Source organism: Passer montanus, unplaced genomic scaffold (assembly GCF_014805655.1).
Source record: "Passer montanus isolate IOZ18808 unplaced genomic scaffold, ASM1480565v1 scaffold1, whole genome shotgun sequence".
Lineage (NCBI taxonomy): Eukaryota > Metazoa > Chordata > Aves > Passeriformes > Passeridae > Passer > Passer montanus.
Window position 1 is genome coordinate 9,048,891 of NW_024356504.1, and position 19,456 is coordinate 9,068,346.

Here is a 19,456-nt window from a genome sequence, read left to right on the forward strand (position 1 = left end):
GAATAATATTTGCTAAGGGTGTATTTCTGCCAGTTTTACTCTAATTGTTTTACCTCAGACACAAGGTCTTTGATTTCAAGGAGACCAGTTGCAAGGTAACATACAATATGCAGTGAGAGTAAAGATGATGGATTTGGGCCCTGACTGCTTTCCTCAAGAGGATTTGCTGCAATGAAGATATTTCTGTTTGACAGGTTTATTGTTTAACATGCAATAATTTAAGATAGCAATGCAAACTTCCCCTGCAGTTCCACACTACGGATTCAAAGCCCATATGGACTGAAATGCATGAAAAGGGAAGAATGGATTTCTCAATCTGCTCTGTTTAAATACGATTCTCTTTTTAGCATGGAAAGCACATTATGCCTGTTTAAAAGAGGAAAAACATTGAATCAACAGAACAAATTCCCTATAAATACTTCTCTTCTCACCTTTACCTTGTAAATAGTTTTACTGAACTCTGTAAAATTTAAACACATAAATTGCAGGATTAGGGCTTAATTATTCAGATAAATATTTGTAGATTTACAAGATGAAAGGTGTCCCATTAAATAAATAAACAAACAGTAATATTAATTAAGAGCATGACATTATAAACTACTAATTTTCAGTATTCATCTGCAAATTAATTTACTATCATATACATTTTGGCTCTGGTTACAGATATCACATTATCAACCTACTTAATCTTAAACTGTGAAAGTTATTCTACAGTCTAGTAATGAAGTCTGCATTCATGGATTTGCAAAGATAGGACGATTACAAAACCCATGAAAAGAGAAAGGTATTCTGATAGGTAATGATTTCCTGGAATATCCACAGATAAACCAGGTAAAATTCAAAAAATGTCAAAATGTTTTACATTAAGTTTTGGAACTCTTGCTAAACAAGGCAAAAATAACATAACAGCAAATAAAATTAAAAAAATTGCCCTGCATAGATTGCAGAATTATTGCAGATGTTCCCGTGCTGCTGACTGAATCTTTGTGTGTGTGAACAAACTAGTCGTCTTTCATTCTGCCCAACATGAGAGATTTCATTACCGTCTTTGACTTCTGAGGTTGGAAGGCAAAGGAAAGCTGAAGCTCTTGAAGGTAGATTTGATTTCATTAAAAGGGTATTTTGAGATTAGCAATGACACTTTTAACAGAAGGTGTATTTTTAAAAATCATTTTACTTTTGCCTCTATAATACAGAGACTTAAGGGCTTTTTCATATTTCCAGAGTGAAAATGTGTAGAAGAAAGTTTTTCTGTTATGTTTCCTGCTTTTCAAGGGATTGTTAAATGATCTCATCCATATATAAAGCAAATTGCATGCTGAAAACATGTAGCTTATAAGCAGTAAACAAAATATCTCTGCTACTTTATTATTTCTTACCTCCTTTTTTACAGGATGTCAAGAGACTTGACAACTGATGGTCTGAAACTGTCTGGGATTGGCTAATTGATTGTGAATCATTAGTTTCAAATGAAGTTTTTAGAATAAATGGAGAAGCAGAAATCTCATCCAAATTATCCTGGAATAAAGAATGCTGGTTTAGGCACATAAGAAATGCATTGATTCCACTTGCTTATGATAACTTACAGCTGTGATCTCATAGCGAGCAACTTGCTATTTTCCAAGACTCTCTGAAACATCTAATGCTAGATTTAAGTTACACAAGATTCTTGTGGCTTTCAGCAACACTGACTTAGCACCCATGTCACAAACATTTGTTTACTTTTTTCCATTTAACTTATTTATCCCCTTTCCTCATGCAGTTAAATCATAGCATGCACTGTATGCTGATTTCCTCTCATAGTTAATTTGTATCTTTAGAAAAAGCTATAGGAAGGTATTAATCTGCTTAACATTTCTAAGTACATCATCCAAGGGATTTTGTTTTTTTAATCTTACATATGCTCAGCAGAGTTACTGGCAAAAACTGTACATTTTCTCCATTTCATCCTTTCAACATCAAATGGTAAGCAGCAAAAATTGGATCAGACTTCAAAGACTATGCTGTGCTCCAAGTCACAGAGCGACTCCTCCATTTCACATATTGAATTCGAGCAGGATATCAAAGTGCTACCAAAGAACCTCAGGTCCTTACTAAAAAAGAGTCTCTAACATCTGTAGAAAGTGAAGTGCACAGACAAATCACCTCAGGGAGCAGCTAGCATTTATTCTCAGCAGCAAATTTCCAGCCTTTTGATTCTCTTATTCACTGTACCTCCCTGTCTCTCTACAGAACTAAAGTTCTTAGCAAGCAGGCTTTTGTCTCAAAGACTTCAAAACATCACTAACGGTTTCATGTTCAGATGGCTATGCCAAGCAGACATGAACACATTGCAGAACTGTGGACTCAGGAATTTGAAGTTATAATGGGATGTTGTTTTAGAATATAAACTTAGTACTACCTTTTTAGTTTGTTTGTCAGGAAAATCAGGCACCACAGGAGAAGACTGGTTACTGGTTTGCTGCCTAAAAGCAAAGAAAATGAAAAAATTTATTTTAAATATTGTAATTTCTTCACTCTTGTAAAAGCTTTACTGGCATACACACTTTTTTTGTTGATTTTCCCTTTTCTCCCTCCCCAATTTCTAAATATGCACATACAATCAATTCAGAAAAAAAAACAGACCAGTCCCATTTCCTTTTATAAAAAAGTGCATACTGTTAAACACAGCAACAGGTTATGAACAATGAATTTGTCATTAAAAATCTGTGCGTTTGTGCAGATGTGTAAAATGAGTTTACAAGAATTCAATTAAATTGAAGTAATGTATTAATTCGTTAAGATTTTACATTAAATATTTTTCCCAGGGCTGTGAGAAGCTATTTTCACAGAATTCAAACTTAGACACTCAAAATTTGATGGGTGAGCAAGAAGTGAAACACACGTGCTCTCCTAGAGCCATGTGGGTTAAAGAAAGAGCAAGAAGTAAAATGTCTTAGATTCTTTGTCTATATCTGTTACTATTTTACCATCACATTATGTCGCCATAAAAATATTAAAGGCCAACTCCTACTTCATTAATGCTGATTAAAGTAACATAAAAACCTTCTGCAGGCTGTGATCCTCATTGTCAGGCCTTTGAAGTCAATGGATTTCTTCAACAGTAAAGTCCACCCAGACAGAACTTGTTTCAGAATCTTCAGCTATCCAATACCAAAAAAGATGCTACCAATTTCATTTAGTGGATTAAAAAAATTGAGGCTCACAGAAATTATTTGGTATGCTCATGGTCCTCAAACTGGGATTAATACAAAGACTTTTTCATTGTCAAAAGAGAATGAAGTTGATAAACATTCACCCTTTCTGTAATGTTTCAATTTCATGAGGGAACATCGGACTTGCATGTCAGACAAGGGGAATTTAAGTCCCCCTTTATTCTTTGACACAAAGAAAGAGAAAAAAACATTCTCCCTAAAATGTAAATTGAATTTAAACTTGTGTTTTCCTTGGAGAAAAGGAAGGGATCCATTTTAGAAATGCATTATCATTTAGTACTGGCACACCTCTTAAAGTGGAAAGTACAACCTATGTCTAGGACTGTATTTTACACTGCATTTGTGCATATACTATATTATCTGTAAAGTTCTTTATTACTGTTTATCTTGTAAATATATTATTTGGATAATAATTTATTTAGTGGCACTGGTTAGATAACCTACCACTTCTCCCCAAAATTGCCTCAAGCATTTTTTGAGACGATGCACTCCCTTTTCCCCCAACATTTCTGAAAATAAATCAAATACAAGGTAAAAACGATTAATAATCCTCCAGTACCACTGTGGTGGATGTCAAAATCAAAATTTGCTGTCAGATCAGTATGTTGCAAATAGCCTACAATGCCAAAACCAGACTGAATCATCATATCAATTTCAAGATTCAGATTTTGTGGTGGTTTGGATCTGGATCTAAATGAGCAGCATGAAAATATCTCTGTCTTCTACTAAAAAAATTACACAACCTTGCCACAGCTAGAACCTTATATAATTGTTTAAAGCACAAAGGTAAAAATCCACAACTTCCCTTCTGTACAGCTCAAGCTAGCAAAAATCAGCCTCTGGAATTTGGAAGCCCCTAAACCCCAACTCTCTGTCAGGATCCCAGTGATGCACTGTTTCTGATTAAAACAATCCTAAAGTGGGTTGTATTTGCCGCAAGAGAGCCCATCCTTCCACAGAATTACTGCTGCTACCAGAAGTATGCACTTGACTACTAGCTGTTACTCGTGAGATTTTCATTGCATTTTTCTTCCCTTGTCCTGACAAGATGGGGAATGGCAGAACAGCTTGGTGGACACCTGGCAGCCAGCCAAGGTCAGCCCACCACAATGTCAAACTGGCAGGGAATACTTCTGAAAATGTGGTATCAGCGGCCGATCTGGGTTCATGGGCCTGGTTTCAGTCAGGCAACTCAACAATTTGCTGCTGACTGTTCAGCTACTGAGCTGTAATATGCCTCAGTCTTCACATACAGGCTGTCTATAAATCACTCCACTTGCAAGAAACATTGGAAAAAGAAAGAAACATTGATTCTTAAGGTCTGTCTACACATCTGTATAGTGTATAGACTCACTATCCTTAGCACTGAAAGCAGCTGAACCATAGCCACATAAATCTTGTTAATCTATGGAGATTAATTTATGCTGGAGAAAAAATACCTAGTTTTGGAGTTACTCTGGCCATTACTAGTATAAGTAATGGCACTTTTACTTTCATTATTTAAATGAAAGTAAATGAAAAGCTTTTGAAAATGTTAGAAACACTACTAGGTATTCTACCAGAAATAATTCAGTTCATTTTGCAAAAGCAATATTTTATAGAATAGAACAAATTTAATCCTTCCAGTGTGGGTAGATGAAAAATTCCAAAGGGGTGGGAAGGAGGTAAAAACTAGATGACACTGGAAAATTGTTCCCAAATTCCCATTTATGCCTTTAAAAATCCTGAGTAACTGAACTTAGGAACAGTAATTAGAAGCTTACATGACATCAGAATCAGGCCCATGGATACTACTGCATGCCACAAGGATTGCAGACTTCCTATTTCCATCATAAGCAATAATCTCAATGTTTGCTATGATTAAAAATAGGAAAGTGAAGCTATTAAAGGAAACCAGAATGTCTTTATACCAGCTTTTCTTGTGGAAATAAATGAAAATTCATATTGAAAAGATGCCTTATACAAAAATAGGAATGTGATCTTGACAGAAACTGATATCACTCAAGGAGAAACTATGGGAAAGGTGTAAGGGAATAAATTACCAAGATCCAGTGGCATTCTTCTGAAGATCCTGAAAAAAATTGGTTTAAAATGTAGAGATGTGACCCTTTCAATCAGCTCTCCATGAAGAACACAAACACAACAACATAGTGATTATTTTTCTTTTTGTTTTAATCAAAAGAATTCTTGGGAGGTTTTGTTGTTGACTGATAGAGTGAACCTCATTTTAGTGAGATGCAGGCTGCAGACCAAGCCAAAGAAACCACAGCAAAAACAGAAGAGCTTTTAGATGTAACAGGAGAATTCACTTGAAACCAGTTTCTAAATGAATTTGTTCTCATTTGTGACTGAAATAATGTTCAATCTCTCAGTGATACACGGGATACTGTGGTTATGTGCTAATCTACCAGTGCCCATGCAGGTAAATCCACATTGCATGCTATTTCAATGGGCCTCCGATTGTAGCAAGCCATTGAGAAATGAACCTCATTCATTTTTCAGGCACAGCAACAATGCCATTGCAAGCAGACACATGGAGAATTCCTCTAGACCCATTTCTGTACTTACTCCCCATACTGCTGCAGCAGCATCTGGTGGCACTACGATAAAAGCAGCTATAAAAGCTGCCTTGCAATGCCAAACCCACTGGCACAGAAATGTTACAGTTCACTTGAAAATGATAAATCATCTAAGTCACCCCCATTTTCAGAGAAAAATCAGTTACACCTATTTTTTCCCCATATATTTGTTTAACCTTATTTAAAAACCTCCAGTGATGGAGCTGTCAAGACTTTCCAAGGTAACCTACACAGGGTTTAACTCAACTTACCATTAGTAAGCTTTTCTTGATGTCTAACCTAACATTATTTTGCTGCAATGCAAGCCCATTATTTCTTTCTTGATTCTCAACTGAGAACAGTTTATTCTCACATTCTTCTTTCATGATTGGAGAAATGATACCATATGAACCTTAGTTTTTCATCTTAGATATTTTCCTTTACCATGATTTGTAGAGATATGTGATCACTTCTGCTGCCAAAGGACTTGATAATTTTCTTCAAGGGCAGTCTCCCTTAGTTTTTCATCTTTCTTAGGTATTTTCCTTTACCATGGTTTACAGAGATATGTGATAATTTCTGCTGCCAAAGGACTTGATAATTTTCTTCAAGGGCAGTCTCTAATATACTACCTTAACCAAGTCTTGACAGTGATGACAAAATGTTACGATGCACAAGTGAGTTGGTGTATCTTCACTGCTGTAAACCTCCCAGTGTAAACTTTGGAGCACTATTGACTTTGATATTGCAGTTCATTACATTTAATGTAACTGTTTCTAATTTAAATCCTACCCTCTCAAGCCCTTGTACCACCACTCACTTAGTACTGATAGAAATTTAGTAATAAGATTCTGCTTCATCAGTCAAGTCATTAGAGAGCAGAAATAGACTCATTTCTAGAACTTGACTTTCACAAGCATACATCCCAAAGAAGAGAAAAATGCTGATAATTATTCTTTGTCTATAATTTTATAAACATCTAAGTTGGTGTGCCTGTGTAGCTTAGTTTGTGTACAGACTCTATTATAAAATCTTGATTCTGTACTGTAAGGCTCATGTGAATGTCATTACTAAAAATAATGGTTTTGAGAACCTTAGCTGACCAAAGTCTGGACATGATACAAAACAGGTAAAAAGAGAAAGATACAAGGGAAAAAAATCACAATGAACTCAGTTCAAGAGTGTGAACTGGTGTTGATGTCCAGTATCTTCTACTCTTAACACACAGAGCTCCAAAGGAAACCAAGGAGCAAGGGATACTCACTGACACACAGTTGTAGTCACAAACCCAACTGATGTGTAACTAAGTCACTCTGTGGAAACAATGCCTTCTTCTATACAACATAATATGATGGCACTGATTGTGTACATGTAACTAACTTCTATTGTGATGTTTAGCAGTCATTGAGCTATAGTACAATGAGCTAGAGGAAAAAAATTAACAATACAGTAAGTGTTTTCTGGGGGAAGTATCAAATCAGTAGTACTTAACACAATTTTCATTTGGGAAGGAAATGGAAAGGATAATGATGGTGGAACATGCAGGTTACAGATACTTTGATGGGTTCTAAAGGGATTTAAAGATATTTAAGAATGACAGCTCTGTCTGAACAAGAAGATGAACAAGGTAGTATAGATTAAGGTCCTTAGTCACTGAACTGTAGATTATCCTGCTAAGCAAGAATATTTATGAAAAATATATTCACTAGAGATGTGTCAATCTAACAAGTTCAAATCACATGATATTTTAGAAAATTACTTCTCACTTCTCCATAAATTATTCCTAATTAGCTCAAAAGATCCCTAATACTACCTTGAAATTTAACTATGCCATTGAAAAATGCAGCATTTTTGATTTCTGCAATGATCCATTGCAAAATGGAAGCACACATTAAGTAAGGCTGGTGTCTGTGCTCTCCTTGTGAAAGAGGAGACCCCATCACACTCCTCCCTCCTCTTCTGCCTATTCAGCTCTATACAGAATGGTCAATCTGCTATTCAGCTACTGTAAAAACGGCTCAGAAAGATTTCCACTTTCCTCATTTGAACCATGTTTTACTCATGTCTTGTCGTGTTATTTTAAAGTCATGTTTGACTTTAAAATAACTGCCCCTTTTAAGGTTTGGTTGTGATTCAGCTCCTTGATGCCACGCAGGCCTGCAGCTTCCTCTCAGTGCCTGATGATGTCAGGAAAAGGCTTGGCAGGTGTTTCATACACAAATCTTGGTGTCAGCTTCCCAGGTGCCCAATTATTCCCAGGGTCCTGTTTCAGCAGGAGTCACAAACACTTCCACAGCTTTGTGGAACTGATTGGATAAGCATTTTTTCAATGAGACAAAGCCACTTCCCTGCTAACATTTACACTATCTATTTCTACTCCAACCAGAGATATTTGCCAACTCTCAATTTGCCTTAGTTACCTTAGTGACATCAGCTTTGCATTTGATAACCAAGTCAAGCATATAAATGCATGAAACATTTTAACATGTAATGCTAAATGAACAAATGTGTGCATTTAATTAGAAAGCCATGTAATTTTTTAGCTTCATTTTCATTATATCCTGCATTCACTGACTCAAGAGCATGAACTAGGTATAGTGATTCAATTTCTTCTATGGGATTAATTTTTTTTATGTGCTCATTTTTTCTGAACACTTTGAAATTCACAATTTAGTACAACTGAGTGCTTTACATATAACACTGCAACTCAGCTTTCACACAGATCTTTAAAAGAACAGCAGGTTGCCATACATTTAACTGCAACATTATACTCCTCTGCATGCATACAACAAAACTGTGTGCCATTATGCTTTCTGATCTTAAGTACCTTTAAGCTCATTTCTTACTGTCCAGAACTACCAGTTAGGGGGAAAAAAAGAAAAATAAATAAAAAGAAAGAATAATTAGTAGAAATGAAAGAAAATTAAGAGAAAATAGTACTTTATTTCCTTTACTTTTGTTCCACAATATGTGAAGACACACTGAAGTTGCTTTCTCTTGTTGCTTAACCTACCGTGTTAAGTATCTTCATCTTTCTGTTTCCAACAAGTTTTCTGTATGACTGAACATCCATGTGCTTAAAACAACAGCCCAGTAACAGCTACATGATAAAGTGATGCTTGATTTTGGCAACTAAATTACTGGATTTAGTCCCAGGGTTCTGAACACTACCTGTGAAATGCTGACATTTTCAAGTCTTGCTGACATCACTGGAACCTGAGGCCATTGCTGAGAAATGTATGGATTAGGCAAATAATGTGCAGGTTTTGTTTGGGTTAAATTAAGAACTGCCAGCAGTAATGGCAGTTTCCCAACTCCAGGCAAAAGATGAACTTATTTATCTATCTGACTTCAAACTGCAACCTGGACTGGGTGAAAGACCTGAACTGCCAATGTACTTTACATGGACATCTTCAGGTCAGATATCTAAATGCATTTAGACACTGATTTCAATGTAAGTTTGGTGGCTACATGTCTTTAAAGGTTGTATATACATGCTACACAAAGCCCAAATTCACCTCAACAGTAAACAAACAATAAATTCTCTGTGAGCCTCAAAAGATATACAATTAAGCCAAGTTGTACCAAATCCAAATACATTTGTCTAGCGAGTAACAAAGAATTCCAGAGACATTTTAATGCAAAAAAATGGAAGAGAACCATTCCTACACACAAAATAAATGAATAAAAAAATTTTAAAGAGGCTCTGTGCCTCCAAACATCTCCAAATGAAAATGTCTATTTACATTGTAAATAATTATAATTCTGGATGCCAAAGAAAACTGACAGTAGACATCTTATTAGCTCTTGCTTTCAATCATCAGTGCAGACTGGAGAAGACATGAACATGTGATCATCAATAATCCTAAAGAGATCACAAGATACACACCCCTTAAAGACTTAAAGAAACAGAAGGTGCTGCACACGCATAAAGGGACTCATAAATTAGGAATCTCCTTCCCCAGTGAGCAGTCAAGCAAGCCCAAAACAGAGCTATGATGGTAAAATGTAGTGGTTTGTTCTTCACCCTGAAAATCATTACCAAAACCATTTATTTATTTATTTAGTCCTTGTCCAATGGTCTGAATCTTTTTCTTGCTGAAATAGAATACTTGATTAAAGGAAAATATGCTGGAGCACTACTAACCTGCAAGAATGCAGGTGTTACACCTGAACAAAGTTCTATAATAACCCTCTAGGGCATGTAGCAGAGTCAGCAGGGAAGCTAACAAATCTCAATGCTATGAGCATACATGGAAAAAGAAAGAACTGTTAACTTCTCCAGAATGGCTTCAGCATTCTAGTAACTCTCAGTCACTGAAACTAATGAAAGGGATTAGTCCTGCAAATGCAGCCACCCTCCTAGAACAATGCTGGTGAGTCAAATGTAACCGATCCCTTTTGCCTCTCATGCCTAGGGAAATGTCTCAGGAAGATTTGTCTGGAGTGAATCCATTGCTTGTCCTGCAAATGCAGCCACCCTCCTAGAACAATGCTGGTGAGTCAAACGTAAGAGATCCCTTTTGCCTCCCATACCCGGGAAATGTCACAAGAAGATTTGTCTGGAGTGAATCCATTGCTTAAAGTGGTAAAATACCTCTTCTCTTCAAGAGAGTACCACCATGGTTTAGAGCATTCCTAGGCTTTCTGTCAGTTACACAAAGTGTCCATCTGGTCTTGACAGCTCTTTTGCCGGTCTCATTGCTGGTCTGCATGGGGCTTTTTAGGCACAGAGGGGTAACTTCCCACTCTTGGACATCTAATAACATTCACTGCAGTAAATGCTGAAATGCTGAGCACTTGCAATTCTGTCTGCAGAATCTGCAGTATCCTGGGTACTTACAATAAGTGCACAAAACCAGGAGAGCAATCCAGAGCAAACAGCACATTTCCACTCATTGGGAGATCACTGAGATGACAAAAGCTGAAGGGAGAACTTGTTAACCTACATGTGGTCATCCTCAGAATATGGCAGATTTTTAAGAGCTGACTGAATCATGATGACAAATCTGCTCCTTTCAGATTTTGTGTGGGAAATAGCTTTTGTTAAAGAATAGATAGCAAAGGATTCAACTTACCAGTCTTCTTCACAGCCAAAATCAGAAGTAGAGCAGCTGCTTGTAAACTGAGGATCTGCTACACGCTCCAGGCTGGTTTTCAATCTTGTGTAGTTTTTACGAACAATATATCCCCTAAAAGCTAAAAACCATAGTTTTGAATCAGAAAGATTCTGCAGAAACTGAAACTGGCCCTGCAGCATAGACCTGAATGTCCCCAGCTCTTACAGAATTAGTGCACAAGAACCCTTAGAACCCCACAGGAATGACTCCGATGTTTGCAATGTTACCAACACCCGGAAATTCTACGGGGCCTTATATTCTCACTGCTGACCACTTGGCACAGTCCAGGCAAGGAAAACAGGCTTCAAAAAGAAAATGTGTCTAACTTAAACATGAATCCAACTCAGAATTTATTAAAATAAAATCACTCCCAAAACTACTTCTCTAATCAAAACTTCCCTTTGGGTTAGTAATAATTTTACAGAATCAGAGGCTTTACTTTCTTTTATTGTGGGACAATGGGGTGCAGAGCCAGGGACAGATATATTAACTGTAACCATGATAAAACATTTAAAATACCTCTCACAAAAACAGGGGAAAATTTATAGACATTAGAATTCATACCATTCTTAAATAAAAATTTAAAAAAAAGAAAGCAGAAAAAATAATCATAGTGGAATGATATTGCAAATAAAATAACAATTAATAACATTTTGAAGATATCTACATTCTTTATTTCCATAAACTCTCTCTGAGTTTGGGTACCTAAATACCATAATTATTTCGATAGTTTTATCTTGAGTTTTTTACATCTGTGAGCAGTAATAAAGCTCCAGCACAAAACAAAGGTAGTGATGCATACTGCACTTAGGGCAAAGGACTAAAAAGACTGCAATATACACTTAAACTCACAAAATTCAAAATTTGATTTTGTAGGGTTTATTTCAAGCATTATTTTAAGTAGAAATACCTAAGGGGAAAAAGGACTGAATAATGAAAAAATAACTGGAGTATCAGTGCCATTGTTTCAGTTTACAACAAGCAGTTGCTGAATAAGGCTGAGGGTTGTGAGAGAAAGGAGGTATGTCCAGCTTAGTCCAGCAGGACTGCAGTTTTAACAGAGAGACAGTATGTAAAAGAATAGTGGAACTAAGCTGAGGAGATTTGATTTTTTTTTAAATGTTTCCTGTCCAGAAAAAGCTTTTATGCACACTAAATGCATACAAACCAGAGTTATTCTGAAGATTCTCCCAAAGGGGCAGAGCAACCCTCCCACTGGGGTCCAGAGCTCCACATTACAGGCATAAATAGGCACAGAAATAAAGCCTAAGGCAACCTCATGTGGGATCAGGATCAACACTGTAGGCTACTGAAGGAAACCAGGAGGTAGGACAAATTCTGAATAAATTGAGGAACGGAGAAATTGATCAGAAGATAACAAGATTTCTCTGTATCTCACACTTCTGATTTTTATGAAAGCATTGAGTTTTCTGGGATAAGAAGCAACAAAAGCTGCCTTTTAATGAGAGGTTATGAAAATAAACAACCATTCAGAACCTTTACAGACGGCATGACAGAAGTTCAGCCTGCTGAGGTGTTGAATCAAATACACAGCTCAGGTATCCTGAGGCTTGAGGAACTTTCCACCCTTGATAATCAGACTAGGAAAGTCTGCCTATCTGACAGAGATGAGGCAAGCTCTCACTTGTCCCATGTGATCAGGCTTCCAATCCTTAACTATCCCCTACTGACCAGACAAGAATCCTACTCTGCTATCAGCAGCAGAGACAGCTGGCCAGCAGTCACCTCTCTGCAGTTCATCAGTCGATGAACTAGAAAGAAGCACTGAAACAAATGAACTGATAAAATAAACTTCAGTTTTATCCTTTGTAGTTTCTCAGCTTTTAGTACTTCTTTGCATATGTGTCTATAAAATCAACCCTGCAATTTTATATTAAAATATTGTTTTTCTTTTTATCAGGGATTCTTACTAATGTCAGTATAACCATTTGGTCTTTGCCCCATCCACTATGTAAAAATCTGCTGTATCTGACTTAATAAGCATAGTTTTTTCCCCTGTCTTCTCTTTTCAAAGGTATTTTCAAAATCACCTCCTCTTCCCACAAGATGGTTTCTAACTTTCTTTCAAATTACCTTGAATCTGAAAGGTAAATAGCTGAATTTTTACTACTTTTGACTCTTGGAACAACTGAAGTACAGGGCAAACAAACTTCTTTAAGTCTCTCAAAAGCTTCGTCAAGCACTTGTAGGACTGCATCTTTTCAACATTTATTAACAGGCTCTATAATGCTTCAAAAGAAATACATATGCAGAGAAGTCTACTGGGGGAGTCTAAGAGGCTGGGAAGCTGCTCCATCACAGCAATTTGCATTACTGACTGGTGCTGGTTTTGACACTAAGCACTTGGCTCAAAGAGTGTGAAATTAGCAGACTCATGTTGCTACTGCTCCATGAACAATCACTGCATCATTGAAGAAGAATGATTACCAGCTGTCACCTCATTTTCACCTTATTCAGTCTATATTCCAAACTTTCCAGCAACAGTAGCTTTAACCCTGATCTTTACATAGACAAAGATGACAGGATCTGACATGCAACATAGGAACTGAACTTAATTTTAACACTTCTATTAGTAACTCGGTGTTAAATGCTTTATGTGCCACAAATTAGGACATGAATTTTTACTTCTTGTACTGATCATTTCTCACACAAAGAGAGTTTTCTTTCAGTTTCAGCACCTAGCAAACCAAGAATCTATTTACCTCAGGGAGTCTGAAGTGTGGCATCTTGCAGTTACAAACTTTTAAGGTCTAAATACAAAGGCAATATACACTACACACAATATTGCCCAATTCCAGATAGGAAAAGTCCAGGCATTTGCCTTCTAAGTCCCACAGGAAATATAGAATTACAGAGCAAATTGTGAAGCACAGTGTAAAAAGATCAAAGCTAAACAATCACAGGTCTATGAGAGAACTATAAAGAAAGGAGATGAAGTAGTTTTAAAACAGTAGAAGGATTAATTCTCAGTCATTAAAAAATCATGTGAAACAGACTTTTTCTACACATACACATTTTTGTTCTGTAACATCACCTAAAACAGCATACAACAGCAACTCAGAAGTGAAAGCTCATGCTTGCTAAAGAGAAGGCAGTTGATTTCCCAGGAACAGCACATCACTTCCTTAATTTGTCTAGTTAAAAGGGCATTCAGCAACTTAACTAACAGCATCTGAGAGAAATTAGAGCCCACAAATCTGGTTATTCATTCCATGCCAAATTAATTCTAATGAGCAGTAGAAGGCATAGAGTCACATCCTTTGTTGGGTGCCATGAATACTTCCCCTCTTTCACCTTCTAGATGGATATTGGGTGATGCATGTTTAATAGCAGAAAAAAATTCCTAAATTCTCCAGCAGAAGTATTATGAGAAGAAATTATGAATTCTCACGTACAAGCAGTAACTATCAGTAAGGAACAGTGACTATTAGCAAGACTCACTGAGGCTGTCATCAGGTCTGGTGTCACTGATGCACATCAACCCTTGGACATGGAATTCACAGAATCACAGAATGTGCGGAGTTGGAAGGGACCAACAAGTTCACCAAGTTCAACTCCTGACTCACAGGATCATCCTCAGAGTCATACCGTGTGCCTGAGAGCATTGCCCAAACGCTTCTTTAATTGTTTCAGGCTTGGTGCCTGAAACCAACCACCATGTATCACAGTCTCTGATCTCGAGACTTGGTCAAAAAAAAAAGTGAAGATGACTATGAAATTCTGGCAGTATCAGCAAGGAAAAGGAAGAGATTTTATTGTACATTGTCCCTTCCTGATTTTAGCACAAAGCCCAGTAAGAATAGTCTCCATTTTTTCTCCTCAAAATCAGAAGTAAAATCAGACAATTGAGCATTGACAGAGCTTAGCTCAGAGATGAGGATGGAATATAAAGCCCCAGAGTTTAAAACTGTAAGGCCTTCTCACTTTTCTAAAATGCTCCCTGCATATGAGCATTTTATTAGGCCTTTAATGGTTACTAGAGACATACTAAACATGAAGAATTACTGGATGCTGTAAGCTAGTACAGGACACAAGGCGATGGGAGAGTAAAGTTAACCATAGCTGTGCAGGCTGTACAAACGAGTCTGGTTCACCCTGACTGTGAAATTAAGATAATATGATAAATCAGTTCAGCTGCCATTAGGAGAGACATGTCTCCAATGTTTTTCACACTGACAATGTAGTTAAAAGAAGGAAAACTACTGATAAAAAAATAGGAAAATGGATCTGCTATTTTGGAGTCATTACCAAGAAAATTTAAAGAAAACAGTTTTAGATATATTTATCAAGGGCTTAGAAGTTTTTGGAACATTTTACTTGTGTAATTCTCAGACCTATACAATGGTATTAGCTGAGTGCATGTACACACACACACACAAAGTAATACAAATAGATGAATAAATATAGGAATAAATATGCAAAAAATACTTCCTTGCCTTCTACTGAAACTAACATTATATTTTTGCTGCTGAAAGTCCCAAAGGCAATGCTTTTATTAAAAGCTTACATTTATTATAAATGCAAACCAGTAAATCACAGCTATTCTCCGTCCCTCTTTTTTATTAAAAGGGAATAAATTTTGCCAGAAATTCATGTTAGAGATATGTAAGCAATACTGCATCAGCAGAAGTTATAGAAAGAAAGCAATCTACAAGGGGATGCTTCCTTCTGAACATCCATCACTTCTTATTTAAGGAAAAGAGCCCAAATCTAGAGTTGTTGATAAAGAATTTTCTAATACAGATGACATATGGTGAGTGTGCGAGCACGTGTTGGAGGAGGAGACGGTGGCTCAGTGGATTAGTCATTTGCCTTTCACCTCTGGAAGCATAGTTAAACTGAGTCTTGACCAGAGCTGCACAGTGTATTCCAGATGGCTAAAGTGGACCTAATTAAAATGAATTCAGTGATGTCACCTCAGATCTAAATGAATTGCATGCACCACTCATTTGGCATTTTGGCAATGTCAGTTCACAAATAAAATAACCAGATTAAAATCCTCCCTTAAGTCTTTTGGGACAAGTCACATTGCATGGAAATACATGCTATCTTAACTAGAAAACATATTTTCATAATTGTATTATCTGTTGCTTTAAATTCTAATTAATTCTAAATTCTAATTATTCTAAAATAAACATTTAATGAGACTGTAATGTGAGGTAAATCAATGAAGCAAAATTTCAGTCAGATTATTCAGTGGATTACACTGATTTAAACCAGCTGTGAATCTGGAAAATAATTTTAAAAAATCTTTGACAATATATTTTTCTCTCTCATGTAGATGTGAATTGAAACACTGTAAATTCCAATTACAAAGAAATACTCAGAAGTGCAAAGTATTGCCAACTCAAACACTTAACAGAAAATCATTCTTTACAATTTGCTTCTGAGTTAAAAAGTAGCATTTCCTAACCTTCACAGTTTGAGAAAGTGTGACTGGAAGTATGAGGAAAGACCTTGTTTATCCTGTGTACCATTTTAGCCATGAGTCTAATAACATCTGTATATTCTGAGAACCTGAAATGTAGATATGCTGAAGTACGGTAGCTTTTTCTTCCCTATTTAATTTAAATTCACTAATATTTTGTTTCTTAGTGAGGGCTTCCCCCCATCTGAAATAATGACTTTTTTTCTTGTAATATAATACACTCAGGAATTTTACCCTCATGTATATTGTGAGGGTTGTTTTTTTTCTAAGTTTGTTTTTTCTTCCAACATTTCTTCAATGGATAGTGAACTGTTGGGCCCACAGAGATCTCCAGACCACCAGCTCATGTATTTGAAAGGCATCTGTTTATTTTTAAAATGCAAATGCAGCCTACCTCAAAGACTGACTCGCAAGAAATGAACAATCTGAACAAGTCAAGAGGTTTCCAATCAGGAGCTGTGTTCCTCCTTTTTATCAGGCTATGATCACTTGCTGTCAAAACCACTTAAACAATATCCTGGAACCTGAATGAAGTCCCCCCACAATTAAAATGAGCAGGATAATCCTGCAAGAATTATTCAGGCAAATCATTTTTCACACAGTTTAAAGTAATGATAAGGTCATTTACAAAAGAAATCAGCGCCTTTGAAATGCTGACTTGTAGACAGAGGACTGCCTGGAGGAGGGCCATAGATAACAGTGAAGACTGGCCTCCTAACACTACCCTTGCAGTCCTTGGAACTGATTCTGATGAGGAGAAGGCCCAATAAGGTTAATACCCCTACTTTGATCTCTGTCAAAGCGTACCAGCAAGAATTAATTTACATTTCAGATGAAAAAGGTTGACAGCATGAAAAGGCATCTTGTTTCTGGTATGTGAATGTGCTGTAATAGATCGGGAATTCTGAAAGGAAGTTCTGAGGAAGCTAAAGGGATAAGCTGAGCGGCTGCTTTTATTGGGAAAGAGATGAAAGGAAAACAAATTTCAATATGCGCTGTTCTGTAGAAACATGTAAGCCAAATGCTTCCTAAATTCCAAGGCCTGCTTGAGCGGGGCAGGGGGGAGGGAAAGGAGAGGGAAGTACATATAGTTTAATGATATGGTTTTGCTAATGTGGATGACAAATGCAAACAATTTATCTCCCTGCCTGAAATGGCTCTTTTTAAAAAAATACAAAGGTGACTGTACTCCATTTTACTAGAAAGCTGCCTTGAACTACCCTCACACTGTAAGATGTGCAGAGAAGGGAGAGATTTAGAGTACCTTTTGTCTCCGTGTCACTAGGCACTTGGACTGTGTAATGTTATGTAAACAACACAAAAACTGTCAGTGTATTGTAAAACCTGGAAAATGGCCATGATTAGCAAGCATAAGCTTTGATTTGAAACACTGAATAATTAGCATATCGAGAAGAGAAAACCTGCACAAGAAATATTTTCAAATAAGAAGTCCTAAATATAGGTTTCCAAAGGCAGACAGAAAAGCATTGAGGATTACTATTATTATTGTTATTGCTATCATTATTCCCCTTCTACTAGAGTACCAAAGACAAGAGGAGCAGCCAGCCTAATTAATACAAAGGTTCACTGTGTCACTCTTAACCCTGTAGTCCCTAATGTTTATTCACCCAGGCTGATCACTGAAACAGTCAAGTGCCAGGTTACAAAGGAAAACACTGTGTGTGTTGGAGGGAAGAGCACTAACAACATTCCTCCAGCATTAGGTCCAGAGGACTAACAGTGTCCCAATTCACTCCCATTGCCTCTGCTCTGCCATGTTTAACACAGTATCTAAAAGATGGCAGGAAGCAACAGAGCTCTGAATCTCTCCCATGTGTGCTAACAGCAGAATACATCAGTATCTTTCTCTAAAGAGCTAAAAATCTGTCTGGATAAAACTCTGAGGCAGAATGTCCCCTGCAGACTCCAAGTGATAATGCTACACACAAGCTTCCTATTGCACCTGAGGTAACTCTCATCTTAAGGAGCTGGTAATAGTGAGACAGTCATGGGTTAAGAGTTTCACTTTCCTTTCTTCAACAAAAGGCTGTTGTAATCTAAGTCCAGGTATGCATGTGTTTGTAAAGGTAGCAAATACTCCAGTGGAAATAGTGGCAGGGGGGTACTTTAAGATCTACTCTCTGTGCTATCATGAAAACAACTGAAAATGACAACACAAAGGAGAGGAAGAATGAGAGAGAGTACTTGTGCAATCCTTCAGTGCTTGTTGCTAATGCAAGAAAAAAATTTCTTCAATTTAACAGAATATATTGCAATTAACCCTAGAGCTTCATGATTTTACATAACAGTACATATGCAAAGCTACAAATTATTATTTATCCTAATGATAATCTGTTCCTTTTGGTAACTACAATGACATTCTGTTTTCTCCTGAAAGTCACAGCAATGCTTAATTTCAGAGTAGCAAACTAGACAACACAAAAATGAATGAATTTACTGGGAATGGTTTGAGAACAAGTAAAAAAATATTACAACAAAATTCTTCATCTAGATTTCATACTGTAAGATACAGAACAAGAGGTGACAAAGCTTAAGGAATTGTAGCACAGGAAGCTGCTAAAAGTGGTTTCTTGGTTTATCAGTAAACACATTAGCTACAATGGTTTTTTATCAGTCACAATCTTTGAACCTGGAATTGGACAGAGAAGGTGTACTGCACTGCATCATATGGAGGCTGCTTCATATTGGCAGCATCTGAAAACACCATTGAGTTCACAGCATTCACAGCGCTGGTTCTTAGATTTCTATGCCATATGGTACTCTGCTCTCTACTAGAGACCTACACAGCCCTATGGGCCTGTTCCTCCAATAATCTCTTTAAAGTTTATTCAAATTCATATTGATATGGCTGCATAGGAGTCTGGCAGATTGTCAAAAGATTGGTCAAAGCTGGCAAACCCAGCAAGCAGTCAAAACAAAAAGCTGGCAACCTGCCAAGATCAGTGCTCCAAACAAAGACAGAGAAATGCATGTCTTGTGTCTTCCATCCACACTTTTAGCCAAGAATTAACTGAACAGCTTTTAATTACTATATATTGCTTTCAGAGAAGTACTTATAAAAGGTCTAAAGTGCATGATACCTGTCACTGATAT

The 19,456-nt window shown here is 36.8% G+C and overlaps 1 protein-coding gene across 1 annotated transcript in view; it reads right to left on the minus strand.

Moving 5' to 3' along the window:
• The window catches only part of MYO3B (myosin IIIB), a 192,068-nt gene that overhangs the window by 41,229 nt on the left and 131,383 nt on the right, over positions 1-19,456 (minus strand). The window contains exons 32-34 of the mRNA XM_039729329.1: positions 10,852-10,972; positions 2,402-2,465; positions 1,380-1,518 (exon numbers count right to left, since the gene is read on the minus strand). Coding sequence (XP_039585263.1) covers positions 1,380-1,518; positions 2,402-2,465; positions 10,852-10,972 — 324 coding nt within the window. The remainder of the gene's footprint in view (positions 1-1,379; positions 1,519-2,401; positions 2,466-10,851; positions 10,973-19,456) is intronic.